The sequence below is a fragment of the Vidua chalybeata genome, chromosome 6, assembly GCF_026979565.1.
Source record: "Vidua chalybeata isolate OUT-0048 chromosome 6, bVidCha1 merged haplotype, whole genome shotgun sequence".
NCBI classification, from domain to species: domain Eukaryota; kingdom Metazoa; phylum Chordata; class Aves; order Passeriformes; family Viduidae; genus Vidua; species Vidua chalybeata.
This window is the reverse complement of record NC_071535.1, coordinates 17,703,594-17,727,511: the sequence shown is the minus strand read 5'-3', so window position 1 is coordinate 17,727,511 and position 23,918 is coordinate 17,703,594. Positions and strand designations below refer to the sequence as shown.

Sequence of the window (23,918 nt, the reverse complement as noted above, 5' to 3'; positions counted from 1 at the left end):
CCTGTGAAACATCCATCAAACTGAAGCTTCTTTCTTTTCTGATACATTTAACATGTTAATGGACAGAGGGGGCAAAAAAGGGCGTATATCAAATTTTAAACCCGTAAATTTCAGGTTCTGTCTAAACTGGAACATTGGATATTCCTGAAATTTTATGATGTCAGTAAAAACATATAAGTTTAGTGTGTAGTAGACATTTTCCTTGGAACATAACTTTTAGATGAAAGGAAGTCCTAAAGAATATAACAGAAAGTACTTATAGTAATTCTTCCAAAGATTTTTTCCTAACTATTAATAAAATTATTCCACAGAAAAATTACTCAAAGTATTTCATTGCAATAGTTAAACTCCACACACTCCATTTTGATTCTGGCCATTTTCTTGGCTATTGCTTTCTTTCACACATAATTAGAAGTGGTTAATATGACCAAAATTGCCATTAGTGATGAAACTTTGCATGCCAGCTATTTTCTCAACCTGTTTCCTTCATCTTCCAGTTTCTATAAACACACAGGCTTTTATGAAGTTAATGTCTAAACATTACAGTACCTTTTTCAGGATAAATAACACCCCCACACTCTTCTGAGAGGGAATTTAAGTCCATTTTTAGTAAAACTTTTTAATGTTCATGCAGATATTGAAAATGTATTAAAGGGCTTTGGAAAATCATAGTATATGTGTGCCTCATTTTGTAGAAAATTCTAAAGATACCCTTGAGAATTTCTCTTCTTGACCTTGACAAAGCTGGAAGAACTGTCTTTAGCACAGAGGATCCCATTTATTCAAGCATGTGCATGGATTAATATGTTGCCAGGTAAGCCTGAGTATGCTGTAGTAGCTGTGTAGAAAGTGGAGGGACTACACAAAATGCCACAATGACATTCTTCTGTCTGCCTGACATGGGCTAGGTAGACATAGATGATCCATTCAGCCTAAACAGGAATAGCTTCGCTGAATGTACTGAATATATGTCCAATCTGGGTCATAAGTTTCTGATCTTCATGGAATATTAAAAAAAAAAATCATTCTGTCTCTCATTAATTAGTATGAGTAAGCATTTCTATGTATCACAGTAGGTAAAACAGACAATAAAGAATTTCCTATGATCTAGACAACAGAGTTATCACATTTACATGGGCTTTTTTACCTTTAAAATTCCAATATATTTCATTAGTTATACCAGTCTACATTCTTTAATACTTAATAGTTCAATTAAAGTAATGAGAAAAGAACAGCCGTCAGCAGTCAGCCCTACGAAAGGACAGTTTCTCACTGAGAAGCCTTCCATCTGCAAACTTGCATGGGAACAGCAGATAAACAGAAAATGACACAATATAAGGAGAAATTCTTAAGATATACAGATATAAGCAGATCTTGAGTCACCCCAGCTACTAGATATTACATTACAGCTGAGAATAACATCTCATATAATTTATACAGGTTTCTTCCTTGACACATCTAAAAATAGACTTGTATGACAGTATAGATGCATTATAAAACTGTATAGATCTAAGGAGAAAGAATAGTTATATAGTCTACATCTGCACAGCAGCTTCCTGAAGGGGTTTTTGTAGCAGTTATTCTACACATGCTGCAGGGGAGACTTTTCATTCTAAGCTGATAAATTTTATGGAAGTTTAATACTGCGTTCATAGAAACTTTATATTATTATATATTCCTATAGTTGCCCTCTTATTTTAGGCTAGCTCCCTTATTGCATTCTAAATCACAAGATATTAAAAACTATAGTTTTTATCATACGGATCATCTCCTCTGAAGTTTTTTTTTTGCATCATCTTTCCCACTGGAGCCCTAGCTTTACAACAATCTATGACTACTGCTTCCATAAAGACAAGAACAGAACAACTAAATGCATTGCCATGAAGAAAGTGAAGGAGTCTGCAGCCCTGCCAAAACACATAACTCTCCATCATTTAGAAAGCTGCAATGATATTTCAAGACTGCACATGATTTTAAATAACTTGAAGAGCCATATGATCAAAGAACATGGAGCAAACACAAGGCAGAAAAGATCGTACCATTCCTCCTGGAAAAGTAATCCTTTAAAAAAAATCCCAAACAAATAAACATTTCAATAGCTATTAAATCTATTTTTCCCCTCACACCAGCTGTCTGAAAGCTACTTCAGTTGTTTCAATACAAAAATTTCCTAAGTAGGTAGCAAAAGAAAACTGCTCAGCCAGTCTGTTTAAATGCATTTAGAAGGTACCATGTCCTCTAATCTTTCAGGTAAATGTTTTTATTTCCACATAGTTGTAGGAAAACAGACTGCAAGGTCGATGGGCTGAATGTGCCAGGTGGGAATTGCTGCAACTCAGTGACAGCCCTCTGAGAGCTGCAAGGAGGGATTTGGAACACTGACACACAGAGCCACAGGCAGGTGACAATCTGCACTGAGATAGGGCACTTATGCCAAATAAATGCTCAAGTAAACCCAGGAGATTTATTTCCATGTTCAAGTACATATTGTGATGAATTTAGGACTGTTCTAGAATACTCTGTGAATAGAGTGTGCACATTTAGTTGTTGGGCTGTTTCCTGCCAACATACGTATGCTCACTTGACTACTGTAAGGAAAAGCAAGCATAAAAGAAAACAAATGGCTTGAAAGAGGAGGACTCTCCAAAAAACTGCAGATTAATTTTCCAGGGTACACACAAACTATTTTTCCAAGAAAGCCAAATCCTACCGAAGGAAAGTTGTGACATTATGAACAGATCTCTGTCCCAAGTGAGCAGGTAACCATTTGAGGTCCTGCCAGACACACCATCTTTTTCAGAGGAATGGAAACTTGTCTGGGCTAAACATGCAAAAGAAAGTGGACATCTTATGGGGTATTTCTTTTTTTTTTTTTTTTTTTTTTTTTTTGGACATATTTCTCTCTGTGTTGGTTTGTTGCTGAATATATGAACTGTAAGTTAGGTGTCTACACTTGACGATACAAAGGGCAGAAGTAATAGAAAAGGAGGCGGTTGTTCCCTAAGTCCATGCCAGGGTGGGGACAGATGCCCACCTACACTTGCAAATGTGACTCTCATATTCCTGGTGCTTTTCGTTCCTCCCAGTTAAGGCACATTTTAAAACCATGTTCTGTTGTAATGCATTCTAAGGTAAAGGGAAAATGCCTGCTGCTGACAGACAACAAAAGTGATTGCCATGTTTCCTGTTTTCAGATTGGGAAAGGACAAATCTTACAGGTTTTGACATGTTATTCTTCAACAATGGTAAAATCTCTGCAGTGATCTGTGTAACTTATTTCTGTACTTTTTTGAGTGGATCAAAATCCAGAACAGATTTTTTTTTTTTTTTTTAGTTTAATGTATGCTATGGGATTTAATGTGCACACCATTATAAAATTGTGTTACTTTTTAATAACACTCAAAATATATATACTCTCACAGACCAAAGGGGGCCAAAAGCCACCTCAGGCCCATAAGTGAGACCAATTAGAAATACATAAAGCTTTGGTATGTGTTGCCACTGGTGTTCAAAAATTTCAGAGACAGGACATCTCTATGATGCTGTGACTGCTGACTGAAAAGGAACAACCGGGAATCTCTACATTCCCTCAGCGTTGCCTAGAAACCAGGGAAATATTTCTAAAAATGCCTACTTACATTTATGTGTTTTAATTATCTATGTGGTGGAAAAGCATAAGAACAATAAGGAAGAGATTATGAGAAATCTGTCATATGGGCTTGTACAGAACAGCCTAATACTGCATGTTCAGTACTATAAACTGAGTTTGGGAAACTGATATTCAGAATTCAAAAAAAGAAACAAACAAAAAAATTCCTTAAAAAGTATAGAAAAGTAACTATAAGCAGGTTTGGGGTTTTTTGGGTTTGGTTTTTTGGTTTTGTTTGTTTTTGAAAAAGCAGAGACAAGTTTTTTCTGTGACATGATCTCTGTAGTAGAGAGTAGTATGGCCAACCACACAGAGGTGAGAATTTTATACACTTACTTTCATTCTCTCCAGTATCTTCAGGTATCTGAAATGGAAACTGTTTAAAGACTATCTCTACATTTAAAATCTATAGATTTAACAATCTGAATTGTATCAAAGTATAAACCAGAGACCCTGAAACACAAGAACAATGGTAAGTAAATTCCTGAAGCCCTTTTCCCAAATCTCTAATTTCACACACAATCTGCTTTAGAGAAAAAAATGACAAAAATAAACAAAACAAAACCAAACAAACAAACAAAACCACCAAAAAAAAACCCCCAACAAAACCAACCAACCAACCAAAACCCACACACAAACTCTTGGATTGTGGTTTTTTGGTTTTGTAGATTTTTCCTGGCAGATATTTTCCAAGACATTGACCTCAAATCCAAGAGACATAAAGGAAAATGACAAAATGCTATTAAATTATTTTCATTTGACAAGAAGGTAAGGTGTTTGTGACCTTATGGCTGACAGTAGTTGAAATACCACGGCAACTGATGCTTTTATATAAAAAGAAGTCAGGAAGACAGAGGACCACCAGAAGATGGAGGACCGATGAGATTCCAAGGTATATATTCCCTTCCTGACCTCCCCCAGACAAATTTGACACCAACTACATTTAAGGATGATTTAACAGAAAACAGACTGCCAAAATGATAGCTACAACATGAATCACAGAAACTAAGGCTACATCAAAGGAGTACTACATAATTGGTGTATCTAAAATTAAAAAGGACATCACAACATTCAATAGTCAGAATACTACTGAGAAGTTTTTTTAAGTATTTGATAGAGTCTATATAAAGTACTGGCATAGATAAAGTACTGGTTTCATCCAGCACATATGTTTGTGTGACCAAGTAGGAGCATTGACTGAGGCAGAAATAAAGGAAGAAAAGTTGTCTTCAAGTAACATCCCCTTGATTTTGCTATGATTTTGAGCTACATTCAAATGAATTTTTCTAGCATGTAAGAAAGTGTAGCAAATCATATAAAATACTGTATTTAGCCTATAATTAATACTCATTTCTAGATAGTGAAGAGGAATGTCCCTCCATCTAGGACAATGTGATTTTGGGATGTGTTAGGCTGTGGAGCAGACTGCAGTAGCCCTGGCCGGTCAGTGAGAAAAATCTTCACAGAAAAAGTACAAAAGCCCTGAGAGATTTCACATTAGGGAAAATAGCAACCTGTCACACAAACTGTAAGTACCCTATTGCTTCTTCACTAAGTTCAAATCCAGCTCATCGGCATGCACACATTAATCAGTGATGGGATCAAAGGCTGCTTTTCAAAAGGTTATTTTGTGGTTCATTTTTAAGGTGCTGTTCGTTTTCAAAGACGTTGAGATAAATTTCATCAGTGTAACGCACTGGCAACGCTCAAAGCTCTCGCTTTGTCACTCGTTCCCTCAAATATCAGCAAATTGCCGTAAATGTCTCCCCGGCATTCATTATTCTTCAACTTCCCGTCAAGGTACAAGGAAAAGGCTTAGGTAATGACGGCTCGTTCACGTTCGGGGACAAATCCTCCCGCGCTGGGCGGGGGATTCGGGCCCGAGGCCCCGCGGCGCCTCCCCTCGGCCAGCCCGGGCTGGGGCAGCGCAGGCGGGCCCGGCCCATGGCCCCGCGCCGCCCGCCGCGCGCCCGCCGCCATGGCAACGCCGAGCGGCGCCGGGCCGCGCCCCGCCCGTCCGCGGCTCGGGACGAACCGCCGCAGCCGCCGAACCCGGCCGGCGCCGCCCCGTCGGGCCCGGCCGGGAACATGGGGATGAGGACGCAGAACCGCGGCAGGCGGAGCCAAGGTGCGGGGGGCTCGGTGGCGGCTGCGGGAGGAATGGGGAGCGCCGGCCGCAGCAGGGCGGCAGCTACAGACCGGGGGACGCGTTGCCTTCCGACCTCCCCCGTCCCTGCCGGCCGTGGGGGTGCGGGGCGCGGGCCGTCTCGCCCGGGCCTGGGGGCAGGCGGCGCCTCCGCCTTGCCCACCGGCGTGTGTGAGCGGGCACGGAGCCGGCACGGAGCCCGCGGGGCAGGGGGGCCGCCCGAGCCGCCGTGGCTCCGGTAGCGGGGCTCGGGGGGCCGCGCCTCGCTCCTGTCCACGCGGCCGCCCCGAGCTGTGCCGGCCCGTCCGTGCCGCGCGGGGAGCCGGCGGGCCGATGGCACGGCGCTGGAAAGAGCCAAGTGCCGCGGCTCTGGAAGGGGACACGTACAGCCCGTGACGGGCTGTAATCCTCCGAGAGTCGGGGCCTGGAATTGAGCGTCCTGCGGTGTCACCGCGCGGTGCCTCCGTGTTGTACCGGCAGCGAGTGCTGCTGTGGGCAGCGCTTCAGCCTGCCGGGATCGGCCGCGCTTGCGGGGCCGATTTCTGTGCCCACTTCTTTTCTTAGTCAACTTTCGTCTTCTCCAGAGTTGTTATTCATGGATTATTATGGATTGTACCCTGTGTGTGCAACATCTCCCCGCGTTTAGCTGTAGATCAAAGTGGTTTGTTTTGGTGGGATTTTGATGCAAGTGTAGTTGAATAATAAAAGACTCAAACGTTTTAAAGGTCTTATAAAGTGATTCCTTACCCACATTTAACTATCTGTGGGCTGCTCTGGTTCCCTGTTCCTATGAATAGTCCTAGGGGCACTTGTCATTCGTGATAAAAAAAGGTGCAAACATGCAAAAATGCTTGCATGAGCCAACTGTGGCTCTTTGAAAATACCTAAAATATTTTCAGATATAAACTTGATTACATGCATAATGTAAAACAATGGTAGGAATTATTCAGTGCTGCATTGTAATATCAAGATCATACATCACTGCATAAAATCAGAGCCATTTGAGATAACGTTAGGCTGTTGTGTTGCATCTCAGTGTCAGATGTCACTTCAGGAGACAGTGACAGATGCCACTTCAGAAGATGTCTGATATCAAAGTACAGTTTGAACATAAATTCTAATACTATACAGGAATATGAAATTCAGAGCAAAAACTAGTATCTTGTGCACCCAATTTTTATGCTCTCTTATGTAGTGTAAAGGAAGGTTTATGACAAATACATCCTTTTTCTGACTATTCTTACATTTGTCAAAATACTTTTATAGACAATCAGAAAGCATGTTGATTGTTGACCATAAAAAGGGAATAAATAGGATACAAGATCTAAATTTCATTCAAGTTGCAGCAAGCTTTACTTGAATGACTTCTGTTTAGCAAACAAAAAGTTCAAAAGTAGGGAAGAATTATGGTGTGTCTGTTAAATTGGGAAGCCATTGCTCGTCTGCATCGGAGGTTACAATGGAGGCAGAAACGCGTGACTGAAGTCCGGTGTGGAGGTTCTCCGGCGCACAGGAAGGATCCTTAGAGAGAGCAAGGATTAGCACAGGCACAGAGACTAATACACTGAGCTGAGCTGCAAGTCTGTGTGCCTGAGCAAACTTGGCAGAACAGCCAGTTCTGAAAGGGGGAGAACATATCATATTTGTGGTTTCTCAAAAGAGCTGTATCTAAAGTGTTAATACAGAGAAAGTGGGATACACTATTCCATGTCCTGGTTGTATGCCATTCAAAGTTTCTTGTTCAGTCTTAGCCTCATAATTTTAAAGAAAGAATCAAAGTTTGGCATTTGTTTGTATCAGGCCTTGTTTTGTCTAGTGAGAATACTGAGAAAATATATATATATTTTAATATATTGGAGTATATAGGATTTTCGTGTAGGTATTGTCAAAGTTCAAATAAGGTTGAGATTTTCTTACCCTCCTAGAAATACCAAAGAATTAATCTGCTGTGTTTTCCCCTAATTCCAGGTATAAACCTTGAAGTTATTTACTGTAGTATTTTCAGGAGCCAGTTAATATACTCACAGATTTATAGTATGACCTCAAATAATCTGAATACTGTAATTTTAAACCAGCTTTGTTGCTTAAATCCAGTCTTCTGCATTGGGCTGTTTAATTCCCATTGCTGTTCAGGTATGTGTTCAGGGGCAGCAATACCTAACAGCATTGTGCACTTACTGTTAATCAATGACACACATTTGTGCCACTTTTATCTTACAGCAGTGGGGAACTCATCATTACTGATGCATGGAGGCTGCTGTTAGGTTTAGGCAATTTGCACAGGCTTCCAGGATTTTAAAACAAAATTTAAATGCTTCACATGTTTATAGACAACATCATCTTATTTAGATTTTTCCTTCCATTGTAGGAAGTCCTTGAATTAATCTGACTAGAGCTGAAAGGGTGTTAACACAGAAACTTGTGAACTACTTTTCTTAAAAATTATTTCTTCATTTGCCATTTGAACAAACAGCTTAATAAATTTATTAAATTATTCATTTGGTAGCACCAGTTTTTAGAAGCTGAAGTTTTCTTTGACCAACAAGAAAGATGGAAAATTATCTAGTTATGTCTTCAAAGAAGGAAAAATATTTATAAGTTTTACTTGAATCATAATAATTTTAACTGAAATTGGGAAATGTTAATCCATATTCTTAACTTTTTACCAAATTGACTTTAATTTACCAAATTAAAACTTTCACTCAGTGAATTGTATATTGTGACTGGGAGAAGAGTGTGATACCTACCTCATCACAGACTCCTTTCAGGTAGTTGTAGCAAACTGACATAAATTCATTTTCTTTTGCCTGCAGTTCATATCACAAAATGTGCTACTGACAGAGCCATTTGTTTCTGCTTTTGGAGTATGAATAGAGCAATAGTTTGCATCCAGAACTTCCCTTGATGAAGCCTGTAGCTAGAAAGATTTTAACAAATATTTTTCCAGAGTTATTTAGTCAGATATGACTGAAGGCAACTGTATTATTTCATTAAATTCCTTAAATTTTTCAGAGGAGGGCTTGACTCTTGAAACTGAAATACAATTTTGGTTGCATGCTTTTAATTAATACAGAATACTGTAAGATTATTAATTCTAAAGGTCTGAGAGACCTAACTCTTAGGCATTGAGAGTATGTGTAAAGAAGAGCTTTTGTGTAATCCAGCATAGTAAGTGTATAAATAGCACCCATCTAATTAATGGCTTAGGAGGTTATGTATAGTGCTTGTTAGGGGGCGTATCATTTTGGTCATATTTTGCCTATGACACAAATGATCCTATGCAAAATTCAGAGGAAACATTTGGGATTTTATTTCAGAATTCGAGTAGTGTGATTTCCTGGGTCTCTATTCCTTGAGTTTTCTTTGGGAAGTTTAGATAATAATGACTATTCTTTCTGCTGGTGAATTCTGCTATTTATTAACAAATGTTAAATGTGATTATTTTAAAGATGGCTTCACATATGAGACTTTATACTCCCAGGATTGATAAGAGTTTTGTTATCAGTGAAACCAGAAAGGGGTCCAAGAGGCTTTTGTTTCACTTGCATGAACAGGAAAGAAAATACAGGCATGATTATGACATGCTTGTTTTGCCTCACTGTAACTTTCAAATAAAATGGAGTACTATCTGCATTCAGTAAGTGGCTAAATCTAACGCCATGTTTGAAAGCTTCTTGTGATTGCATAGGTGCTGCAGAAAAGTAGTGGAGAATTGCTATGTTTGCACCTGTGTTCTTCACCTAGAGAAGGAGTCTGTGGGTGGGTCACTGCTCTCTGCTGGCCTTTTTGTCTATCCAGTTCTGCATCTCTTTGCCAGCTTCGCCCATCTGTGAGAAAGAACTAGGAGCCATTAGTATTTCCCAGTGGCTGGGTAGGAGAAAACCCAACAAATTAATACACATTTTTTAGAGAAACTCATTCTGTTCTGTGTTCATTCCCATATATGTAAGTAGAGGGTAAGAACTAGGCAGCCAAGGATAAGCAACCAGAGAAGCTTAAACTAGATGACCAATTGGAGTTCCTATAGCACCTGGTCAGCCACAGCTGAGCAAGTAGGGCGTGTTTGAGGGGAGGGGAGGCCACAAGTAAGGAAGAGGCAGCAAACTGGGGACAATGAAAGGAGTTTAAGGGGGATGGTTCAAAGATGTAAGCTACATGAATAGGAGAGCAGGCCTCATTATTAGTACTGCTAGAAGAATATGGGGTTTTTTTAAGTATATCATGCTAATACAAATGGAAAACAGTTAAAAATAGAAAAAATTAGTTTCTTATTTAAATAAAGTTTAAATCCAACGTGGATTTTCATAACTCGGTTAATCTTTTCATGTACTCTGAGCTATCGTCTTTCCTCTGTGTGTTTCCTCTGTGTATTCATATATACAAAAATTTCTGTAGCATAAAGAATTAATGGATACTCTGGTTTGAAAATTCTCCTAGTACCAAAAGGCAAGGTACATGTATTTCAGGTTGTAATTCAGTTCCTTTAAGTATGACCTTGTCAGACATATTAGATAAGATGCTTAAAGGAGTTTCCATGACTGCTTGAAGTCATTTCGAGTTTCACAGAGATTATTTAAACCAGTTTTGTTATTTCCTCAGCATATGTACAGCATTAGTGTTGTTGTGTACTGTTAGTTGAATAGAGTTAGAAGAGTTAATTCATAGCAGGAAGCCCACTGAAGAGGTCATGAAGCTGGTTGGTAGAATAAAGGTGGTAGTGGTAAACATCCTTGATGTGTATGAAATACACAGCACAAACCTTCTGCATGTTATTGCCTGAATTATCCACTTGGGCAAAGGTGTCTCTTTAACTATTTCTGCCTTAGAGCATTGAGATATTAGGGAAGAAAAAAAGGAAGAGAAGGCGTTGGCAGTAAAAGAAGCAAGAATACCAAACCTTTATCAATCACTGTAGTGGCTAGAGTGTTTGCAAAGCATTTGTCAGCTTGGGTCCTTATCAGGCTCAGAGGGATCAAACGCCCAAATCTCATGCAAATGTTGCAATTCTAGTCTGTTAGAGGCAGAGGTGTTTCTGCATTGCCAGCTGAGAGGAGACCACTATAGAGCTGGAATGCACGAGTCCTGGAGCCACCAAAACCAAACTGCTGCACAAAAGGGTCAGTATTGACAGTGATAAGCATACTCTTCTGGAACAGCTAGGGAGATCTGAAGTCTAAATCCATCTGGGGTTGAGGGCTGTCTGAACCCAGGCTAAGGTCTGGGAGCTGCCTTTTGGAAATTACAGTGTTCACAGGTCTCTACACAGTTAAGGTTTCATGTCTTGTAGTGCTAGATTTAGATGCCCATATCCAGTATCCCACCTAAGGTCTCTGTATTTTTATGGATTATCTTTTAAGTAGCAGGTCTTGATGGGTAAGGGTAGCGTGATAGATTGATTTATTTCCTTAATTTTCATTTGCTTAACTGAAGTACATGCTTGTAATAAAAATAGTAAGTCTAATACTTGTGTTTAAAATCTTTTCTGGGAGAACATGGTAATGAAAGACTGGGCTTCTTTCCAGTACATATTCACATTCCAGATCTGAAATGGCTTTGTAGAAAAATCATTTCTATAAATTCTGCATATCCACTAACAACCAGGAAACAAAGTAAACCACCAATTTCTGTAACTTTTAATATTGTAAAATCAGAAGTTAAGATAGGATGCATTTTAAATAAAAATATAATCTAAACAAAATATCTTTCAATACTCTTTGGAATAATGTAGTTATTACTTATGTTAGATACCAGCTGGAAAGAATTTTAGAGAAAGCTGTTTTGGTTTTGTCTTCATTGTTGCTTAGTGTCATAGAAGGAACTACAAGATCAAATAACTTTTTAGAAGGATTTAATTTGTTTGCTCTCTGTACTTTATGTATTTCAGTATGAAAATCCTGATTTTATATTCAGTGTGGACAGTCCACTTACATCTATAAGGAAATTCACATTTAGATCAGATATTTACATGTGTCATATATCAAAGATATTTTCCAAGTTATCCTCCCATTGTTTGGTTTATATTTGATTAGCTATAAATTACTGAAAATCCCACCTTCTCCTTTAAAATTCTCTTCACATATCTAAGCATTCAGTTTTGTTTCTGCTGTTGTGCAGATATCTGAAAACACAGCTGGAATCCAAATAAATACCATTCAAGTCAAAAGACAACCTGAAATTATAGTTGTGAAACTTTTGACCATTAGCACTTTCTACCTTCAGTAAGGTAGAAAGAGCCTGCACATAGCAAATCCTCCAGTTTCTTCTCTGACATAGCAACGTGCTTCTTCATTACAAGAGTGATTTCTGTGCCGTCTATATGTCCATAGTCAAAATAGAGGGCACAGAAATATTTTTTATTTCTCCCGACTGACACTTTTTGACAGCTTCTTTCGCCTGTGAAATACTGATGCCGACTTCTTTTTCCTCCATGCTCCTTCCCCGGGTACAAATTAATTGTAAAGGACAAAACCAGCAGACAGTAGTTTTTCCGGTGGAATTTCCACTGTGCCATCTGCTGGTGGCAAAGCAAGTGAACATTGTGAAGGCCAGCCTTCCTGCAGTGCTGAACTGTTGTGTCTGCAGCTGAAGACAGTAAAGGCAGCAGGTTTCTGAGTGTCCCTGATGGTGTTTAACGTGGGACAAAGTCATTTAGCTTACTTGAAGAGAATCAATTGTAGAGAGAGCAATGTCTGTTTTTTTAAAGTGATCATGCTTCCCCTTCTAGGATTCTGTCACATAAGGGTGAGTTAGAGGTGATCCTGTAAGCTCTTACCTAACAATACCACAGGTGCTTTCCTCTGGAATTATAGCCTAGCTCTGAAGCACAAAAATCAGTGGAATATTTAAGTTATTTGATCAATTGTGAATGAAACACTGATTTTCAGTTGTCTGCTGTAATCTGGATTGCAAGTATATGTGCATGCAGGTTTGTATAACTAGAGAAAATTCTGTCAACTGGAATTTATAATCTAACATTCAAGTCCTCCCAAAGACTTGCATTCTTCCAACACCTGCATGTCGCCCTGGCTATCAAGAGTTTTCTAAAGCCTTCTGAGTTTACATTCTTGTAGAGAACTTTCTCACACAACTTTCTGTAAACAACCTATTGTTTTGCATTCTTTCATAGAGGTGGAGAAATTTGATGTACAGGTAGTTTGTCCAGTGTCATTGGAGAGGTGGCACGTTCACCCTCCAATCCACTGGCACCTTTTGAGAACTATAAAAGATTAGAGTCAGAAAAAATAAATTAGTCTCTTCATCGTGACCAAGGCTGTGGTGCGTCGTTTTTGCTTGTGTCATCTAGTGACACCTGCATATTGTAAATAAGGGAAGTCATGGGTTTCAGGGTGGATCCAGCTAGACTCTGAATACCACTTGTATGTAGTAGTGTATGGTAAAGAAATAAAATATTTTATAAGGAAAGAAATGCCTTATTGGAAAAGGTTTGCAGTCAATTGTGGAAATATTCTGACACTAATAAATCTATTAAATTCTTGCTGTATGTATGTTTGGAATTTTAATATTTGGAAAATAGTTTATCGTTTGTCACTTTGTATGTTTAAATCACAAACAGAGATAAGGAAGAGTTGTACCATGAGGGGAATGAGCCATTTGAAATCGATACAGATGAGCAGGAGTGTTGTCCTTTGGCTTTAAAGATAACAGTATAAAGTTAAAACAATTGCAGGATAGTGTTGAAAAAATCTCCAAGAGCATTTTCTTCTTTTTTTTTTTTCTTTGTCCCTTTTCAACTGCTGATCTGGCAACTTCACAGCAAAAGGAGTGTGAGCACTGTTATTGCAAACACCACAGCTAATACTGCAAATCCACAAAAGCCTGTACTGTATAAAGGCTGGCTTTTCGAAGTATGAACATAATTCAAGATTGCCCTGGTATTTTTTGTGCTTTGTAAGAAAGGTTGAATCTGTTGATCCAGATTTTGTGTCACAACAGGGTAAAATTATTTGAATTTTCTTTTTTTTTTTTAAGATATTTTTATAGCCTCCTATACTAGTCCTAGTCATTCAAAGTTTAATACAGTATGGCTTTTTTATAAGGCCTTTGGATAAATAATGTTAAAACATCATTAAATGAATGATTTGTTTTGTTTTGCTGCAATCTCTACTAATTAATATTTAAGACACCATGTTAACCATCTTGTGCAACATGCCATTGAACTTAAAAACAGAGCTATATACTATAGTAGTTATATATGTAATTGCAATAGTACTTTAACAGTCGTTATATAACTGTGGGAAATGAAAAAGAAGCCCTGGACAGCCGGGTGCTGGGCACGCAGGAGGTGAGCTATGAGAGGTGGGATTAAGAACTGTTACCATGTGTGGCATGGCTGTCATCACAGCTCCCTGCACCCCCTGGGCAGTTGGTAATGGTGTCTGCCTTTTTCACCCTGGCTAAGGTCACTGGGAGGAGATTCCCACTCATACGGAGTAGGTCCAGTGTGCTTCTTCATGGGCTGAAAGGGGGAAAGCCAGAGGTCAACAGGAGCAGTAGAGCAGTCAGTTACCCACTTCACCTGCATGGTGGTTGCAGACTCTTGAACCGACAGCTGAGAAGTACAGTGGGGATGGGAAGACCATGTGGACCTTGATAGTTAATAGTATTAAATTCGTAGAACTTGTCTGTACAGTTTTAGAATTAATGTTAAGTAAGTGTGTTTGATATATTTACCCTTTAAAAAAATCCTGTTTGTTTTGGTTTACATCTTATATACCTTGGATGCCTTAAAGCAGTGCTCTGTATACACTAGTATTTGTAGTCCTAACATATCTCCTGTCCAAATTTGTTCTAAAAGTGTTGCAGATTCTTAATTAGTTCCCATGCCAATTTTTAAATCTTAGGTTGCATGACAGCCAGTGGTTTTCAAAGAGGAGATGCAGATTTTTTAATCCACATTCTCTCATTTTTTAGAACAACTGGTTGTTTAAGTTTTGTTGGCAACTCCACTTGTCTATGGAGTTCTCAGTCTGTCAAAGTGCCATTGAACTTTGAAACAAATTGGAGGTTAGCATAGAAACAGAATCGTGGCCATATGTATCTCTGTACAGTTTAATGACCAGTGTAAAGTTCAGACTGAAGTGTTCTGATGGTCTGTTCTGCTGTTTAGCTCCCTGAAGCACTGAGAGCACTATCATTGTATCTTGGTGTTTAGATTAGGTTATTTAACTGCACTTGTAGTTCAGTGATTATAAAATGATTTAATAAGATTTTGAAAAAGATCCATTAGAACCATTCTTGCATTCTTTGGAGAAATACTTTATCTTGTCTATGAAAATATGTGTGGGGATTTTTCTCTAACTTTTGGGTCTTGCTTCCCGTTTAGTTAAAGCGAATGAATGCTCAGCTCTTGTCATTCCCAGATGTGGTCCAGCAAGTCCATTTAAAGGACACTTAAGTAATAAAAGTAATGGTAAGTAACGTGTACTTTCATCAGAAGGTCAACTTGGTTCCTTTTATGTGAATTCATTCATTTTATGCTTAAAATGTTTTTATTAAAACTACTGCATCGAGCTTATTTGGAGATATTTAATAGTACTTATATTTAGTATGCATTACTGAAAATACTTTCAAGGAGTAAGTTTTGCCTTGACTGTGCTGCTGGCTACAAATTGGTAGCAAGATGAACAAATATATAAAGATCTCCCATCTCTATTAGCTGTAATATACATATATACGTATGTTTACCACATAAAGAATCCCTGAGGTTAAACATGTTCCTTTAGAGCCAGTAGTTTACACGGGCAAGTGTGTGATTCTGTGCCATACTGACACCTCAAATACCTTTTTTTTCAAAAGAGCATAGAGTGAAGAACAGGAAGTTTCCATGTTAACATTTTCATAGTACAATTTCAGCCACTTGTGCAGCTATTTATTGAATTAGTGGCTCATTGTGGAAAGGATTGAAAGAAAGGATGATTTCATGTGATAGTAACTGGTAAAAAAAATACTGCCTTTGAGCAAAGAGGTTAAACAAATGGTGTTTTAAAGTTTGTGACTTTGAATTTTAAAAATTTTTAAATTCTGGTATTTTTTTGCTTGCCTTTCTGATGTATTTCAAATGTTCAAATGTATTTTAATCCTACAGCTTTCTGCATTGGCTCCTCTCGAAATCTAACGAACCAGTACCTGATCAGAGATCACATGATGGTTCATTATAACAGAATTCTTGCAGCTAAAGGTAAAAATGTGCATGTATGAACAAACTGTCTCCCTCTAAATTTAGCTCAATCTCTCAGAATAGGCTCGTACCAAGAAGGAATGAACTGGATTGTAGGAAATTTACTATTCTTCCTTTTTCTTACCCAAATATGTGTCAGCAAGGAGATGTGGCTGCTACTTAATAATACTTTTGTATTATTGAGGTAGGAAGTTTTGTATGAAAACATTTTCCTTAAATGTTACCAAAGATCCTACCTTAATTTTAGAGCACTTTGTGCTGTATTGGCTTCATTCTTCTTTTGATGAAATAATGAATTATGAAATAATAGGCTGATCTAAAAGTCATAGTGATAGTCATAACAGCAAACATACAGAAATTATTTTAGGAATGAAGGCAGAACATTTCTACTTAAACTCAGATCACAATGTCTTTCTTTTATTATTTTTATTTCAAAAACGTAATGATCTTTTGTTCATCTTGCAATGAATAGTAACAGCAAGTTCTAAGGACTGTGAAAATTGCCCTGTGTGTTTGCAAATGAGAAAATCATGTTACTGACAGAGTCCATACTCACAAATACAATACTCACAATGTTATGTCTCGTGACATACTCAGTATCCTCAGGTGTGCAGGTAAGTGCTATCAGAACAAAATGTACAGGAACCTTTTGAAAGGAGTCTTCATTTAGGTGATGATTCTTCCTTTAAATATGTGTTTTACCCAGAGAGCTTTATCTCAAATCCTGTGACCATATTAATAACAACCTAATACTTTAGGTCTACAGTAACTAGCATGTTTTAAAATAAAGAATTAAATTAATCTTTGTTCTGTGTTGGTTTATTACTACATTTTTGTAGTTATCACATATACTAAGTAAATATTGAATCACTCACATTTGGTGTTTTTCTTATTTTCAGCAGCTGTAGACTCTTCATTACCCAAAAGTAGGTTGACCAGCATCAAATGTAAGTATTCGTTATGTATATGTATTGTTATTTGTTATATGTTGATTCTGCAAATGCTTCTGTAAAACTAACTTAGCAAAAGAGCCAGTGAAGAGTAATGATAGCATGTAACCCTTAACTGAGCATTCATGTGTCTGCTTGTTTATTCAGCTTTCACATCCTTCTTCAGATACTTGTAGATGCATTGGATCTGCATCAAAAGGAATGCTGGAGAGATGGATCTGGGCTGTCAGTAATTAGCTGTGCTTAGCAGGGCAGTTCATTTGTCAATGGCAAAAGTGTCTCAACTGCAAGAGATAGGATAATCTTTAAGTATATGGTACAAATGCATAGACAAAATCCTGGACCTTTCTTAACAAAAGCCTTTGAAAAACTGCTCAATGTGTGCATGTAACTGATATCTTTTTTCTGACCTGCATTACTTTATATGCTGTTCCATCTGACCGAGATTCCTTTACAAACAGATAAAAAACTCTGCCATTTAGGCTGAAAGTTTTACAGTTATCAAAGAGGTAATTCCATGGGAAACACCTGCTTTCAAATTCATCATTTTTGGTCTCACTGACTTCTCAGTATTTAAAGTTAAGACTACCCAGACATACCTTGTTTCGTTTCTGCACTATCCTTATAAATTCTAGGTTTTTATAACGAAATTAAAAATTATTTCAATTTTATTTCGTACCTGAAGTTAGAGAGGTCGCATTCTTTTCCTGCAGTTCTGTGCAATTCTGTTCATCAAGAAATGCAGATTTCTGTACTGTAATAACCATGCAACCAAGTGTGACATGTTCAGGTGTTAAGCTCAGTGCAAGGTACCATTTCTAGAGTCTCTGGTAAACCACTGGAGAGTAATTTTTCTTTCTCTGTCGTTTTGTGAAACAGATTACGTGGAGATGACAGCCAGTAGCTCAGACAGTAAGAATGTTGCAAATATGCTGAGGAAGAAAAGTAATGGAAAAGGGGTTTTAGAATACTTTCAAAACAATTTCTTCTTTCTTGCTCAAGATGAGACACGTGATTTATCCAGGCACAATTTTAACTTCAATATAGTTGAATATCAGCGGCATCTCTAGTGTTACTGAGGATGAGGGGTCTGCACCTCTTTATTCTCACAGTAGTTCTCCGTGAGAAGTTCTCTCAGTAGCATGTCATCGCTTCAACTGAAGCATATTATTACTTTTTTCTCTTTGTGTTCTTTGTCTTACTAGTTATTGCATTCCAAATAAAGTTTCTGTTCCCCATCTATTTCGAGATTTGTGCAAGGGGGTAAATTTAGTTTAAAATTATAGGATTTATTAACAGCACAGAGTTACAAAACAGAATTCCTGCAGATAGTGTTAAAAAATACCTCCTGAAAATGTGCTTCATGTACTGCTAGAGTAGCAGGTGAGTATTTCCCTTTGGGGTTGTTGCCATGAATCAGTCATTAGTGTTTAAGAATTAAACATGATACCGTAGCTGGCATTCTCCCTGGCCAACTGAATGTGTTCTGTCCTTAAAGTGGATTTAGTTTCCACTGTTCTTTTCCTGGTATCTTAGCTGGCAGCAAAGCAGGCAAGGTGCCATGCCCCTGGGCTAGCAGTGAGCATGTTCCTGTGTGTTAGATCAGGCTTACTGATTTAAAATAGTTGTTAGAATGTGAAACTTCTTGAAATGTGAAACTTCTATGTTCAGAATTAGTCCAAGCATGTTGATTGATACCAGTGGCCATTAGAAGCCTGCGGTTGTGAAACTTGTGCCAGAAAACTTGACAAAGGCTATGCCAAGTAAGACAGCTGCTGCTACACATGCCTGGTTTCTAACAGTACTAACTTTTCAACCCATATGTTTAGATGTTTTTCCATAAGGCATATTGATAGTACAGCTTGAACTCAGTGGTTAGTGTGCTTAGGAATGCAGGTCTCTTTGATACCGGGCAGGGGGAGAAGAAGGAAAAGAAATATTCTGAGAAGTTACCCACCACAGATCTATTTTATCCTGGTGGAACTTGAATTCTTGGAGGGAGGGCAGTGAGAGATGAGGAGAGGTAACAGTTCAGACTGATAGTAACATTGGTTTTCCGCCCTTTAAAGAGGTTAAGTTCAAGCAAAAATATCAAGAAATACATCTTGTTATGTATTTCAGTATTTAAATCTCAATTTTCCCATAAACACATATATCTGACATATATCTATCAGATTATATCTGATATATATCTGTGTACACTTTACATTATGAAAAAGCAGAGATCTATGAAACGCTGTTTTACATGTTTTGTTGTTGCTGCCATTTTACAGGAAGCTTTCACAAAATCACTCTATCTTTTCTTTTCTGTTAAATCTTGTCCTTAAGTATGTATTTCTGAAAATGAAAATTATAAGCAACCAAATTAAGCTCTTTAAATTCAAACACTCAGGTAATTCTAATGCCTGTGTTATGTCTTTGGAAAAGTGTTGTAATATATTTATCAAGTCTGAAATTTGGTGAGCAGGAAAACTTACAGGTAAAAAAACCTTTATGAATCTGTACTTTTAACTGTAGTGATTTTACTTTTTTTTTTTCCCCAGAAGTTATTTACTGTAAAGTTTCTTCTATAATAAGAAGTGCTGAGGTTTTTTATGAGAGGTAATTAATTTCAGATATGTACATCAAAAATGCATTTTTCACAACTTGTACTTGTGAAAAGACTTTAGATCATCTAGTCTGACATAATGAGTTAAGCAAACCGAAATGTTCCATCCAGTTGTTCTAATATAGAACTTAACAGCCATACTGAATGTGGTAAATAAAGCACATAAACAAGAAAAGTCTGCAGTCTTGACTTGTAAAGGTCAAGAAATAGAGAAAACACTATTTCCTTCTGTAGCTGTTTCAGTAGTTATTCATCATTATTACTGAAAATATGTCCCTGATTTTTAATCTAATTTACCCAGCTTTACCATCTGTCTGCTGGTGGGGAAGACTGTTGTTTTTATGCAATTGTCCAGCATTACTCAGGATTACAGAATAGCCATAGCATACCAGAGAACAAGAATAAAATGATACATTTCACTTATTTTCAGCGTTATCTCAGTACAGTGTGTCTAAATTGTCCTTGGGGGCTGCCTCAATGGTACCTTGAAAAAAAAATCACTAGAAGCCCAATGGACCTCTCTCTAGGGTGCTCAAATGGAGGTTTACCTGGGCAGGCTTAGATGTTTCCTTCAGGGCTGGTGCAGCATTCCAGAGGTTGTGTGCAGTCACTGTTGGCTGGCTGCTGTGTTCTTCATAAGGCTGACAGAAGTATATAGGAGGTGTCTGCTGGATGAGGAGCCCATATGAGCATCAGAGGTGGATAGATTTGGGATAATCCAGTCCTTCTAGCCTCTTCTGAAATGCCTTTGAAGGATTCATATCTCACTTTATTTCCAAGTCTTAGCAATGACCAGATTCCACCATTAGTAGTTTTGCCAAGTAGTATCAGATTTCTGAAGTACATACCCTCTTATAGCTATTACTTTGTATTTGGTACAAACAAGGCTTTACAAAGGCTTTACTTTGTCACCCTTTTTATGATGATTCCTCCCTTGTTTGATGAACAGTGCTACTGATAGTAGATGTAAAGAAGGACTGCAAAATCATGAGTTATGAAAATTAAAATTTCTATGTTGAGGAATTTAGATTTAGATTTATAAGGGACCTGAACTTCATAGCTAAAGGCAAAATTCAGTTTTCATTTGATGAGATCTCACTCCAGGTGCTTAAGTTATGGTGTACTGGAAATTCACATAGAGCTAGGAAACTGATAGTAAAAATTCTTAGAGAAGGACGAGCTTGCTTGCAGAAGTAATATCACCGACTGATAACACTGGACAGTTTAGTTAAGGTCACTAGGCACTTCAAGTTCAGCCAAGATGTTGTTTGTATGATTTACCTAAAAAAGAATTCAAAAGGGAAATAATAACTCCCAAGTGTGTTACTGCAAAAATAGCTTATATAAAAAACATAGTAGAGAAATTCAGAGTGTTGGATAATTCCTTTAAGATACATTGTTTTGTAAGCTGAACTCAAATCTAACTTTGTATTTCATTGTTGCCATCAATTATTTACATCAAAAATGAAATAACTTGAAAGTTAACTGTGAACTGTTTTGTGATGTGACATGATAAATTTAGCAATTGGAAATTCAGGGCAAAGGACAACCACTGGCATTCCAGATCATACTGTCCTTCTAAGTGCAGAGCTTTCAAACTGACTAGGACTGTGATATATATGATTAGTTTGTTGCTTCCAGATTTATGACATTTGTTCTACAACTTTAAGCATGTGATGAAATGCTGCTGCAGTCTAGACTTAGAGAAAAAATAATTCAGCCTATAGAGGGAGTATTCTAAAAGGGAGATAAAATGATGTGATCTCTGCTTTGAAGTGTGGTGTACTCTGGGAAGAGTATTTGCCTAGGCAAAAGTGACAGATTGATCAGTGTCTTATAGGTATCTCTTTATGAGGAGTGGTACAGTTTAACATCTGAAATTCAGTCTTATGCTTTTCACTGACAACAAAATTAAGAGAATGGATTCATGGAGTGGATGCAATAAGGTATGGAATCTAGGTTCACAGACTGAATTTATCTGATTTACAGAATGATTAAATAGTTTATATTTTAGTACATTTACTATACTATGAATCTGTGGGGTTTTGAGCACAGTAGTTAATGAGATACAATTAACCTCTAAAGCTCTAATAAGACTTTTAAAGGGACTCATTATTTGGATTTACAGACTGTATTATTTTATTGCCACACATTTTGTTTTTCTCTTAAAAAGATGAAAAGTAACCCAGTGTTTTTCTTTTTTTTCATTTATTTTTCACAAGATATTTACTATTATATACTTCTCCCATATTTAACTCTACATATGTGACATGTTCCTGGAGCCAGTGTTCAAATAAAAGCTACTTGCAGTGAAACTGTTTTAATTATCTGTTAACAAATGCAGTTTATGTTTATTTCCTACTAGTCTATGACAGTATGTCAAGGGCACTTCTTTCAAATTTATGGTCCTCATTGAAAGCTAAAGCTTTATATCTGTAATGGATTTGAAGCAGAAGATGCCTTAAACAGCAGTGTTTTCAATTAAAAGCTAAATCTCTCTCCTGAAATTGGATGTCTCTTGAATGCTGGTCTCTTTCTTTCTGTGATTAATATATTCGCACTGCAACACAAGTGGTTATATATGACAGCCTTAAGTATCTTCAGCTCCTCTCAGTTGTAATACTGCAATTAGTGCCTCAAAGTTCCCAGCAAGTTTTCTATCTGGCTGAAGTCAAAGCATAAGACTGGATTCTCCAGTCCTTGCATGGGTAAATTACATGTGAACTAAGGAGAGGTAGGGCACCATGTCTGTTTTTGGATTTGTCTGTGTTACTTGCTGACTGCCTGAGAACTATCCTAACTTACCTCCAGCTGTTTGCATCTGCATTAACTCTTTTTAGAAGATTTTCTCTATTTCTTACTTTTCTGGTTTCAAAATTCCTAGCTTTTACCATAGATCTAGCCTGAAAATTCCTGATTTGGCAATAAGGTGTGTATAATACTGGAGTTTTCTGACATTCTGGTTTACATGTCTATGCTACCTTTCAGTACACATGAGTGACTTTATGGCTTTGGAGCACACTTAATGGATTAGCTGAGCTAAGCTCACTGTATGACAGGTGGGAGGCAGGGACTCCACATTTCACATGCAGGTGATGATAGTCCCAGTGGCTCGTTCTGATATCTTGAGATAGCCTTAGCTGGAATCCTTACTGTTCTTTCATTCTTTATTCTTGAACATAAGCCATGCTTTGGGTGAAGAGTCACAGCACACAGTGGTCCTGGAGAAGGTTTTTTTAACAGCTTTGAATACCAGTAGTAAAGGCATTTATGTATGCCAAATTTCAGAGTTTCTCCTGTAAAGAGCAGAATAAGGGCAACATGGGAATTCTGTTTTGCAGTGATATTCACACTGCTTTGCACTTTGCCCAGACACTCCTGTTAAGCCATGGTGTGCAGGGGGAACATGCACTAAAATGTTAAAACTTGTATTGTCTTAGGCAAACTCACTTTTCACCTAAGCACCTGAGTGTAAGGAATTTGTTGTTTCAGACATCTACTCGCCCTTACCCATACTTCTGTGTGTATTACATTTTTGCTTTGTAGGGTTCTCATTCACCCATTGTTTCTCTAGATACTTGTTCAATCAGCCATCATCATTTTACCTGAGCAGTAGGCAAGATGTGAGTTTTTATAGCCTCCATGCATGTGCACACACAGACATGCAGTATTGGCCCAGAATAAGTAATTCTTTATCTCAAACATATGAAATGTCTAACCTGTAGCTGATTTTTGAGTGCTTCTTTGTAACTTTTAAGACAAACATAGTTAGAAATAACAGTTATTTAGAACAGACACAATAACTCAGTATAGAAAGAAAAACATTCAATTTTAATTATTTAATGGTACAGTATAGTTTATTATTCTGTTACAATGTTTATTTTTAATTCAGAGTTGTATAATGTAGCATTTGTTAACTTCAGCTAATTTTTCCCATTAATTTATGCAGTCTCATAAAGTACTCTAATAGTGTATGATTGATAAATCAGCAGCCATAAAAGAAATTACTCTATATTTTACATATCAATTGTCAGAATTAAAAGAAAGAGAAAGAAGGATTTTCCTGAGCAATGACAGCAAAGATTTCACATCTGAAAGATAAAATCCCATCTTAAAAGGGGACTAAAATGTTTAAATGCACGGAATACACTTACTTAAGTATTTCCTAGAGATTAATCTGTATGTAGGGTACACAGATGAATGTATTTTAAAGGTTGATTAAATGTCCTCAGATTGCTATAGGTCTCAGCTGTGTAGAAGAATGTACCACACCAATCCCTGAAGTTTTTTACATTTCCATGCATTAAATATAGTAGTGCATGTGCAGATTGAGGTCTCCCAGAGTATGATATAAATATATTATGAAA

At 37.6% G+C, this 23,918-nt stretch overlaps 1 protein-coding gene and 1 long non-coding RNA gene across 2 annotated transcripts in view; both read left to right on the top strand.

Annotated features, from left to right (window-relative positions):
• LOC128790154 (uncharacterized) overlaps window positions 1–2,112 on the top strand; it is a 33,690-nt gene extending 31,578 nt beyond the window's left edge. Inside the window, exons 3-4 of the long non-coding RNA XR_008431645.1 lie at window positions 696–814; window positions 1,811–2,112. This is a non-coding gene — a long non-coding RNA (uncharacterized LOC128790154). The remainder of the gene's footprint in view (window positions 1–695; window positions 815–1,810) is intronic.
• Window positions 2,113–5,652: 3,540 nt separating this feature from the next.
• Window positions 5,653–23,918, top strand: part of SPATA7 (spermatogenesis associated 7) — a 34,763-nt gene continuing 16,497 nt past the window's right edge. Inside the window, exons 1-4 of the mRNA XM_053946440.1 lie at window positions 5,653–5,777; window positions 15,139–15,225; window positions 15,901–15,993; window positions 16,893–16,940. Coding sequence (XP_053802415.1) covers window positions 5,738–5,777; window positions 15,139–15,225; window positions 15,901–15,993; window positions 16,893–16,940 — 268 coding nt within the window. The 5' untranslated portion in view covers window positions 5,653–5,737. The remainder of the gene's footprint in view (window positions 5,778–15,138; window positions 15,226–15,900; window positions 15,994–16,892; window positions 16,941–23,918) is intronic.